We start from the raw sequence: 11893 nt of genomic DNA, 5'->3' as shown, positions 1-11893 counted from the left end.
ATGGGAGTAATCCATCCAGTTCCACGATCGGAACAGGGACAGGGGTTTTACTCAAATCTGTTTGTGGTTCCCAAAAAAAGAGGGAACTTTCAGACCAATCCTGGACTTAAAGATCCTAAACAAATTCCTAAGAGTTCCATCGTTCAAGATGGAGACTATTCGGACAATTTTACCTATGATCCAAGAGGGTCAGTACATGACCACTGTAGATTTAAAAGATGCTTACCTTCACATACCGATTCACAAAGATCATTATCGGTACCTAAGGTTTGCCTTCCTAGACAGGCATTACCAGTTTGTGGCTCTTCCATTCGGATTGGCTACAGCTCCAAGAATCTTCACAAAGGTTCTGGGTGCTCTTCTGGCGGTACTAAGACCGCGGGGAATCTCGGTAGCTCCATACCTAGACGACATTCTGATACAAGCTTCAAGCTTTCAAACTGCCAAGTCTCATACAGAGTTAGTGCTGGCATTTCTAAGGTCACATGGATGGAAGGTGAACGAAAAGAAAAGTTCACTCGTTCCACTCACAAGAGTTCCCTTCCTGGGGACTCTTATAGATTCTGTAGAAATGAAGATTTACCTGACAGAGGACAGGCTAACAAGACTTCAAAGTGCTTGCCGCACCCTACATTCCATTCAACACCCGTCAGTGGCTCAATGCATGGAGGTAATCGGCTTAATGGTAGCGGCAATGGACATAGTACCCTTTGCACGCTTACACCTCAGACCACTGCAACTGTGCATGCTAAGTCAGTGGAATGGGGATTACTCAGACTTATCCCCTTCTCTGAATCTGGATCAAGAGACCAGAAATTCTCTTCTATGGTGGCTTTCTCGGCCACATCTGTCCAGGGGGATGCCATTCAGCAGACCAGACTGGACAATTGTAACAACAGACGCCAGCCTTCTAGGTTGGGGTGCCGTCTGGAATTCTCTGAAGGCTCAGGGACAATGGAGTCAGGAGGAGAGTCTCCTGCCAATAAACATTCTGGAATTGAGAGCAGTTCTCAATGCCCTCCTGGCTTGGCCCCAGTTGACAACTCGGGGGTTCATCAGGTTTCAGTCGGACAACATCACGACTGTAGCTTACATCAACCATCAGGGAGGGACAAGAAGCTCCCTAGCTATGATGGAAGTATCAAAGATAATTCTCTGGGCAGAGTCTCACTCTTGCCACCTGTCAGCAATCCACATCCCGGGAGTGGAGAACTGGGAGGCGGATTTCTTAAGTCGTCAGACTTTTCATCCGGGGGAGTGGGAACTTCATCCGGAGGTCTTTGCCCAAATACTGCGACGTTGGGGCAAACCAGAGATAGATCTCATGGCGTCTCGACAGAACGCCAAGCTTCCTCGTTACGGGTCCAGATCCAGGGATCCAGGAGCAGTCCTGATAGATGCTCTGACAGCAGGACTTGGTATGCAGACCTGGTGGACATGTCATCCTGTCCACCTTGGTCTCTACCTCTGAAACAGGACCTTCTGATACAGGGTCCCTTCAAACATCAAAATCTAACTTCTCTGAAGCTGACTGCTTGGAAATTGAACGCTTGATTTTATCAAGACGTGGGTTTTCTGAGTCAGTTATTGATACCTTAATACAGGCTAGGAAACCTGTTACCAGAAAGATTTACCATAAGATATGGCGTAAATACCTATATTGGTGTGAATCCAAAGGTTACTCTTGGAGTAAGGTTAGGATTCCTAGGATATTGTCTTTTCTACAAGAAGGTTTAGAAAAGGGTTTATCTGCTAGTTCATTAAAGGGACAGATCTCAGCTCTGTCCATTCTGTTACACAAACGTCTGTCAGAAGTTCCTGACGTCCAGGCTTTTTGTCAGGCTTTGACCAGGATTAAGCCTGTGTTTAAAACTGTTGCTCCACCATGGAGTTTAAACCTTGTTCTTAATGTTTTACAGGGCGTTCCGTTTGAACCCCTTCATTCCATTGATATAAAGTTGTTATCTTGGAAAGTTCTATTTTTAATGGCTATTTCCTCGGCTCGAAGAGTCTCTGAATTATCAGCCTTACATTGTGATTCTCCTTATTTGATTTTTCATTCGGATAAGGTAGTCCTGCGTACTAAACCTGGGTTCTTACCTAAGGTAGTTACTAACAGGAATATCAATCAAGAGATTGTTGTTCCTTCTTTATGCCCAAATCCTTCTTCAAAGAAGGAACGTCTACTGCACAACCTGGATGTAGTCCGTGCTCTAAAATTTTACTTACAGGCAACTAAGGAATTTCGACAAACATCTTCTCTGTTTGTCATTTACTCTGGGCAGAGGAGAGGTCAAAAAGCTTCCGCTACCTCTCTTTCTTTTTGGCTTTGTAGCATAATTCGTTTAGCTTATGAGACTGCTGGACAGCAGCCTCCTGAAAGAATTACAGCTCATTCTACTAGAGCTGTGGCTTCCACTTGGGCCTTCAAGAATGAGGCCTCTGTTGAACAGATTTGCAAGGCTGCAACTTGGTCTTCGCTTCATACTTTTTCCAAATTTTACAAATTTGACACTTTTGCTTCATCGGAGGCTATTTTTGGGAGAAAGGTTCTTCAGGCAGTGGTTCCTTCTGTATAAAGAGCCTGCCTATCCCTCCCGTCATCCGTGTACTTTTGCTTTGGTATTGGTATCCCAGAAGTAATGATGACCCGTGGACTGATCACACTTAACAGAAGAAAACATAATTTATGCTTACCTGATAAATTCCTTTCTTCTGTAGTGTGATCAGTCCACGGCCCGCCCTGTTTTTAAGGCAGGTAAATATTTTTTAATTTATACTCCAGTCACCACTTCACCCTTGGCTTTTCCTTTCTCGTTGGTCCTTGGTCGAATGACTGGGAGTGACGTAGAGGGGAGGAGCTATATGCAGCTCTGCTGGGTGAATCCTCTTGCACTTCCTGTTGGGGAGGAGTAATATCCCAGAAGTAATGATGACCCGTGGACTGATCACACTACAGAAGAAAGGAATTTATCAGGTAAGCATAAATTATGTTTTTTCATTGCAACATTCTTTAAGTCTGAAGTTCACCATCACTAAGTTAATTTTGTTCTATGGTACTGGTTCATATGACCTCTGAGCAGTCCGCAACTTCATATTTGAATAGAAAACTAAGCTTTCATATTGCAACTAAACCTACTTACAGTTACCACTTATCGCAAACTAGCATCTTTGTAGTCTGGAGTAAAATATTGTAAGGGTTAAAATTACCACATTTAAATAATGAATATATTGCAAATTTGAAGAAAAAAAAAAAGCATGTGAGTAATACCCAGATACTGTATATCCCTATAAGTTTGTACATTTCAGATTAAGAAACGGGAAAATAAAATCTACATCCACAACAAGATAAGGAAAATATTTTGCTTCCCCATTCAAGAAAAGCAAAATCTTTTAATTTAATAAAAAATCTTTAACTGCATTTGAACAAAATGTGTACATATATACAAATGATTTAAAGAATGAGGAGATCACAGTTTCCTATAGGCCCCCACAGTGATATCAAATAGTTTTGCGTTGGTTATGCGCCCATTCTTATCCAGCAAGTAGTACAGGGGCCGGCCTTTGACCTTGAAAGGTATCATGGCAGGAACCTCTGATCTGTGAGCCATACAGGAAATATGACGCAGTGGGACGCTGAACGACGAGCCTGTACCAAGCAGGGATGCTGTGGTAATGGTTACCAGCTCCCCACCCTTATGTAAGGTGACAGCGCTAACGGAGCGTCTTGAGAAGAGAAGACCAGCTGCCATAATGAGGGATCCTAAAGAAACAAAATTAAAAATGACAACTGTCAAACATTAATGAGATGTAACAAGTCAATACAAGACAGAAGAATGGAGAAAAAGTGTAAGTCAGTGGGTGTAAATTCTAGGCACGTGCATTTGGATCATTTGTGAGGATCAGAAGGCAGGCACTCGCAGCATTCGGCTTTTTATCGTAGCCGGATTTCTTCTTGTGAAAGTAAAACACACCAAGATCTGTGCAAATCCAGATCTTAGTGTGTTGCACTTTCCCACGAAGTAATCCAGCTCCGAAAAGAGCAGAATGCCTCGAGCGCCCGCCTTCTGATCCTCACGAATAATCTGATGGCACGTCTAGTAAACGCAAAAACTAAATTACAGGTAGAACTGGGGTCTCTCTGGATCAACGTTAAAGGGGACATTGATTACACCTCAAGAGCTCAGAAGATTTTTCCTGCACCCAGTACACCCCGCCCCCATTTGCAAATTATTTTTTGCTCCTTAAAGGGATATGAAGCCCAGTTTTTTTTTTCCCTTTCATGATTTAGAGAATACAATTTTAAACAGCTTTCCAATTTACTTCTATTATGTAATTTGTTTCATTTTCTTGATATCCTTTGTTGAAATGTATACCAAGGTAGGCTTGGGACCTGCACATATATGACATGTTCTTAGCTTAGACATGTGCATTATTGTTTTCTCAACAAAAGATACTAAGAGAATGAAGCAAATTAGATCATAGAAGTAAATTGTAAAGTTGTTTTAAATTGTATTCTCTATCTGAATTTTGAAAGAATGTTGGGTTTCATGCGCCTTTAATAATGTGGATTTTGGATGTTGAGTAATTAAACAGATCATATACTGCTGGAACATGTTCTCATATGCAGATTACATACATAAGTACATCTTGTTATTGTTTCTTAGGGTATACAAGGATAAATAACCTGTTTCTTTTTGCATATTGATCTCACTACAAATTGACCTAGCGTGACCATATACCACCTATGTGTTTAGATAAAAGGGACACAGTAGGAGAAATAAAATATGAAATAAGATTATTTTATTAGTGCCACAAATGCTTGCCTGTGTGTGTTTAAAGAGACACGAAACCCAATTTTTTTTCTTTGGTATTTTAGAAAGAGCACACAATTTTAAACATTTTTCTCATTTACTTTTATTATCTAATTTGCTTAATTCTCTTAATATCCTGTGCTGAAAAGCATATCTAGATAGGCTCAGTAGCTGCTGATTGGTGGCTGCACATAGATGCCTCACGTGATTGGCTCACCCATGTGCATTGCTATTTCTTCCACAAAGGATATCTAAAGGATGAAGCAAATTAGATAATATAAGTAAATTGGGATGTTGTTTAAAATTGTATTCTCTATCTGAATCATGAAATAATTTTTTGGGTTTAATGTCCCTTTAACTCCTGCAATACGCTGCTGAGATGGATAAAGCCAGTGAGCCAATCAGGAGTGGTTTATCTACATAGCCATGACTCATTGGATGTTTTCAGCTCAGGTGCAGCCCCCTTGTAGCTTGTGTGTGTTTAAACCCCTAAATGGATAGGAACATCAAAAATTAACTTGCATGTCATCTTAAAGGGATACTGAACCCAAATTTTATCTTTCATGATTCAGATAGAGCAACAATTTTAAGCAACTTTCTAATTTATTCCTATTATTTTTTTTATTTGATCTCTTGGTATCTTTATTTGAAAAAGAACCCTGGATAGCGCTTGCTGATTGGTGGCTACATTTAGCCACCAATCAGCAAGCGCTACCCAGGTGCTTAACCAATTTTGCTTAATATTGCATGCTCTATCTGAATTATGAAAGAATTTTTTTTTATTTTGTTATCTTGCTGTTCTTTGTTGAAAAGAAAATGTACATATCTCCAGCAGAAATGCACTACTGGGAGTTAGCTGGTGAATGGTGTCTTTTGTCATTGGCTATGCAGCTCAGCTAGCTCCCAGTAGGACACCGATACTTTGGAACTGACTTTAAAGGGACAGTAAAGTCATAATTAGACATTCATGATTCAGACAGAGTATACAATTTTAAACAACTTTCCAATGTACATTTACTATTTGATTTGCTTCCTTCTCCTTATTCTTTATTGATGGGTTTATCTAGGTAAGCTTGGGAGAAGAAAATTACCTGGGTGCTAGCTAATGATTGGTGGCTGAATATCTATCTATTGTCATTGTCTCAACCCATGTGTTCAGTTAGCAACCACTAGTGCATTGCTGCTCATTCCGGTATGGACAGTTCGGTATTTTAGTTTATTGTCCGGTAATATCAGTTGAGAATACCGGACAATTAAATGTCTGTTATTTTTAGCCCTTAAAGGGACAGTCAAGTCCAAAAAAAACTTTCATGATTCAAATAGGGCATGTAATTTTAAACAACTTTCCAATTTACTTTTATCACCAATTTTGCTTAGTTCTCTTGGTATTCTTAGTTGACAGCTAAACCTAGGAGGTTCATATGCTAATTTCTTAGACTTTGAAGGCCGCCTCTAATCTACAGTAAATGCATTTTGATAGTTTTTCACCACTAGAGGGCGTTAGTTCATGTGTTTCATATAGATAACATTGAACTCATGCTCATGAATTTACCGAGGAGTGAGCACTGATTGGCTAAAATGCAAGTCCATCAAAAGAACTGAAATAAGGGGGCAGTCTGCAGAGGCTTAGATACAAGGTAATTACAGAGGTAAAATGTGTATTATTAAAAGTATGTTGGTTATGCAAAACTGGGGAATGGGTAATTAAAGGGACACTGAACCCCATTTTTTTTTTCTTTCATGGTTCAGATAGGGCATGTAATTTTAAGCAACTTTCTAATTTACTTCTATTATCAATTTTTCTTCATTCTCTTGCTATCTTTATTTGAAAAAGAAGGCATCTCAGCTAAGGAGCCAGCAAATTTTTGGTTCAGATCCATGGACAGCACTTGTTTATTGGTGGTGTCCAATCAGCAAGGACAACCCAGGTTGTTCACCAAAAATGGGCACCTGCATCTAAACTTACATTCTTGCTTTTCAAATAAAGATACCAAGAGAATAAAGAAAATGTGATAATAGGAGTAAATTAGAAAGTTGCTTAAAATTGAATGCTCTATCTGAATCCCGAAAGAGAATTTTTGGGTTCAGTGTCCCTTTAAGGGATTAGCTATCTTTTAAAACAACAACAATTCTGGTGTTGACTATTCCTCTAACTTTCAAAATAATTTCACTGCGTATAATATATATATATATATATATATATATATATATATATATATATATATATAGTAGAAAAGCAGAGCGCACTCCTGATGAGAACAGAATGACATTTGTGACGACTTATACTGGGGACAAAAGGAAGATAGCATCTGTAATTAAAAAACACTGGGATATTATCAGTACTGATCGATCACTTCCCCTATTGAATACGCCTGCTCCACGAATAGGGTATAGAAGGGCAAGGTCTCAGAGATATTTTGGTTCAAACTGATCCACAGAAATGCTACAAGAAGACAACGTGGTTGGACACCACAAAACCTGGTGTATATCATTGCCTGAGCTGCACTACTTGTGGTGGTCTTATTACTGGATCCTCCTTCACACACCCTTACAGAAGAAAGACCTATAAGCATAAATATCACCTTACATGCACTACCACACATATTGTGTATCTGCTCCATTGTACGTGTGGTATTTTTTATGTTGGAAAGACCTGTGACGACCTCCATACACGTATGGCAAACCATCGGTCTGCCATCAGGACAGCGACTAAGAAGGGAGATTCAGAACAACCGGTGGCACGGCACTTCCAGGAATTCCAACATAGGGTGACAGACCTTAAATATAAGATCATTGATCATATACCCCCCATGACCAGAGGGGGCGACCGAAACAGACTACTCCTACAAAGGGAGGCAAGGTGGACTTATCACCTGGAAACATTAATCCCCATGGGACTTAATACTCATTTGGATTGGCAGGCATTTTTATAATATGCCTTGTCCTTTTCTCAATTATTCTGTTTCCATTTTATTGAGTCACTTTCCATTTATTTATTTAGTTTTTCCTGCAATGCTATATCTTAAATTCTAGTTCTTTCACATTTCACCTTAATTCATTAGTGTATTAGCCCCACTAACTGTTCTTTTGGCTCTAAAAATCTTTACTTATTTGCCATTTTGCACAGGCCGTGCTAAAACTTGTGGACGCTCTCTCTTAATGATATTTAGAATTGCTATGGCAAACGTGAGGCGTCAATGTTCGATTTACTACGTCCTGTACATTCAAACAAATTACATTTGTTGATCTCTCTTTCAATTGACTTTGGGGTTTTTGCTGTATCCATGTTATTATTGTGGTTAACTGCTTATTTTGTTTGGGGAATGTTCTTAACCCACATAAACTGACCGTTCACTAGATTGGAGGTGTTTCACCCAATCGCTTTTGTCCCTCTAAACTCTGTTTATTAGGTTGCTATGGCAACCTTTGAGGTATGATCGGTTGTGCCATATGTGGTCTAATTACACTCTCCTATGTCCCTTGATATTTCTTCTGTTTTGTGCATATATTGTGTTTCAAATTATATATATTTTGTATTTTTAACTTTAAGATTTTTGACAGCTGAGGCTCACGCTGCCCAGGATGATGATGTCACTGTTGGGAGTGGGTCTACCCGGGAGAATGTGGTGTCCAGCTGCTGCACAGTGTTATAAGTTTGTTGGAGGGTAAGTTTCATTGTACACACGCTTTTTTGTCTGAGGATGGACTTTTTTTGGTCCGAAAACGATCACTAATAAAGTGAGGTATTGTTAAAAGAATTCCCATAGGAGTGCACTCTGATTTTCTACTTTTTATACTGCTGCACCCTGGGCTGCTGACTACGGACGTCTGGAGTGCATTTTGTCTTGGAGATTTTATATATATATATTTATTTGTAGAGCGCCAACAGATTCTGCAGCACATATGTACAGATATATCGAATTGTTTTTGTGGGGTTGTAATTTTGTGTGTGTGTATATATATATATATATATATATATATATATATATATATATATATACACACACACACATACATACACACACTGTATGTGTGTATGCATCTATTCGTCACTATATACCCCCACCCCTTAACTGCTGGCTGTCCAGTATTTTTTTGAAGGGCAGCTGGCAACCCTACTCATTCAACAAATGATACAGTGACCAAGAGTGAAGCAAATTTGATAATAGAAGTAAACTGGAAATTTGCTTAAAACTGGGTGCGCCATAAAAAAATAAAGAAAACTTTTGGGTTTCGTGTCCCTTTAACTCCTTTTGTAGTTAAAGGGACAGTCAACACCAGAATTATTGTTGTTTTAGAAGATAGATAATCCCTTTATTATCCATGCCCCAGTTTTGCATAGCCAACAGTTATAACAATACACGTTTTACCTCTGTAATTGTCTTGCATATTAGCCTCTGCAAACCTGCCTTTTAGTTCAGTTCTTTTGACAGACTTGCATTTTAGCCAATCAGTGCTCACTCCTCTGTAAATTCACGTGCATGAGCTCAATGTTATATATATATATGAAACTCATGAACCAACACCCTCTTGTGGTGAAAAACTGTCAAAATGCATTTAAATTTAAGTCAGCCTTCAAGGTCTAAGGCTGCGTTCGGGCAGCGCTCAGGAGCCAGTGGAGGCGCTTCACTCCCAGCGATGACGTGTCGCTAGGTGACGTCACAAGCAAGGGAGCTTCAAAAAAACGTTCGCATGCGCAAAGGGATCTGCTGCACAATAATGGACTGCGCATGCGAACGTTTTTACTAAGCTCCCTTGATTGTACTAGCTGCCTGCCGAGAATGAGTTCCCCAGTCTCTTCGCAAACATCGGAACTCTGACCCACCTCCATTCAGCTGCTCTCAGCTCAGCCCCTGTAGCTTATCCTGCACTTAATAGAGGTGGGTCAGAGTTGCAATGTTTGCCAAGAGACTGGGGAAATCATTCTTGGCTCTGGGGATCAAAATCCATCAGGTCTTTGTGTTTATATACATATATGATTTTTTGTGTGCTCTAGATAATGTAGCCCATTACTTTTCACTTCATACGCTACGTATGAAGTGAAAAGAAATGGGCTACATTCTCTATAGCACACAAAAAAATCATTATTATATGTATAAAAACATGGCAGCCTCCATAGCAACACGTGTGTGGAGGCTGCCATGTTTCCAAGCGTCTGAGCTTGCTCTGAAAAGTCCCAGCTTTTCCAGCACACTGGAAGCACTGTGACTTACGTCACCAGAGCGCTCAAAAAACGCCAGCCATCTCACTTGCAAGTGTGAGAAAAACACTCCAAGCGAGTTCCAGCTCGCTTGGAGCGCTGCCCGAACGCAGCCTAAGACATTAGCATGTGAGCCTTTCTAGGTTTAGCTATTAGCTTTCAACTAAGAATATCAAGAGAACAATGCAAAATTGGTGATAAAAGTAAATTGTTAAGTTGTTTAAAATTACCATGCCCATTCTGAATCATTAAAGTTTATTTTGGACTTGAATGTCCCTTTAAATGAAAGCAGCAGTGGAATAATAAAAGGTGACAGCAAGTAAGCACACTTTATATTTGTATATCCCTTTAAACAAAGGGTATTTGTGCAACAATACGATGCATTAACATAGGAAGTATTTGTATAATGCCACAGAGCTGAGCACATTAGAGGATACCAGCAGCACCCCGATATGACACACTGTACCCCCTATCTCACGCACCCACAGTCAGGCAGCTCAGGGTGAAGCCTGCCCTCCATAGCGGGGATCCCAGGTTCCTCCCTTGTCCCTCTTGTCCGTCCTGCGGACTCTTTTCTCTGGTGTCTCTCAAGGACGTGAATCCAAAATGTGCGAGGTAGGCCCAGAACCCGACCTGAGCCCCGCAGAATATCCCCAGGAGGCGGAAGAAGCGCGGCCGTCGGTGTTCAAACAACACCACATCCTGCGTTAACGCATCCACCCGCATATACCGCGGGGAACCCGAGACCCCAGGGCTCAAACGAGACCAGACTCGAACGTCTCCTAGCAACCGCAAAAGGCACATGGCTGCCAAGCGCAAGCAGCGGTGACCCGAGTCGCGCTGTAAGACGTAAGCAAATCGCTATGGCTGCTGGGAGAGGGAACCATTGTGATTCCTTTACCAATATGGCGGTGCGTGATGTCAGATACTGGCTTGTGCTTTATTAGTTATTACACAGTTTATAACTTCTCAGGCAGCGCTTTATTCACGGGTCCACGTAATTAAGTTAATCAACGAAGATTCAGCACTAATACTATTGGCAGGGGACTATTTTAACGTATCTTAGTGAGGTGTCCTGCAAATTGCAATCCACAGCGATTTATAGTTCATGTTGTCAGCTGTCTGAACTGAACCTACAGCATTTCAACCAGCTATCCAGTAAAATGTGTACAACACCACACAAATGTCCAGCTTTTATTCCCCTAGCAGATACTAAAATGTTAAAGCAACCTATTGTGACAATTCTATACAAATATGGTCCCAGTATAAAGTGTTCCTGAGAACTGGCAGTGTAGTAAAGGATATTACAGGAACATATAAATACCTAAATGTTGAAGCACTTGAAGGTGATGCAGTTTAGCTGTAAAAAGTTGACTAGAAACTATCACCTTTACATCTCTATGTAAAAAAAGAAAGATATTTTACCTCAATAGTTCCTATGTATTTACACCCAACTGTAAAGAGACTTTAAGCAGCCAATCAGGATGATAGTCCCAGGACTTGTAAGGGAGCGTGCATCTGGCATGTGCAGGTAGAGTTGCCAGCTGTCCTTCAAAAAAATACTGGACAGCCAGCAGATAACGTGGTGGTGTTGCAGTAGGAACAAAGCACATAAATTATTTTAGATTTTTATAAAACAAAATATATAGACATATACAGTGATTATATATATATATATATATATATATATATATATATATTTATAAAAAAAAAATTGTATGCTTTTTTTTCTAGATGTGTGTATATATATATATGTATATATATATATATATATATATATATATATATATATATATATATATATATATATATATATATATATAAAATATATAAATGTAAAAAATATACAGTATATATAATGATAAACAGATACAGGTAT

General features: G+C 39.7%; 1 protein-coding gene across 1 annotated transcript; it reads right to left on the bottom strand.

Moving 5' to 3' along the window:
* Positions 1-3349: 3349 nt before the first annotated feature.
* TMEM223 (transmembrane protein 223) lies at positions 3350-10841 on the bottom strand. Its single transcript, XM_053688858.1, has 2 exons — positions 10497-10841; positions 3350-3763 (listed from the first exon to the last, which is right to left on the bottom strand). The coding sequence occupies exons 1-2, from the start codon at positions 10816-10818 to the stop codon at positions 3471-3473; spliced, it is 615 nt and encodes a 204-aa protein (XP_053544833.1). The 5' UTR covers positions 10819-10841; the 3' UTR covers positions 3350-3470.
* Between the last annotated feature and the right edge of the window lie 1052 nt (positions 10842-11893).

This window comes from Bombina bombina, chromosome 7 (genome assembly GCF_027579735.1).
Source record: "Bombina bombina isolate aBomBom1 chromosome 7, aBomBom1.pri, whole genome shotgun sequence".
In the NCBI taxonomy this organism is placed as follows: domain Eukaryota; kingdom Metazoa; phylum Chordata; class Amphibia; order Anura; family Bombinatoridae; genus Bombina; species Bombina bombina.
Note: the sequence above shows the minus strand (reverse complement) of the source record. Positions and strands in the feature narration are given on the sequence as shown.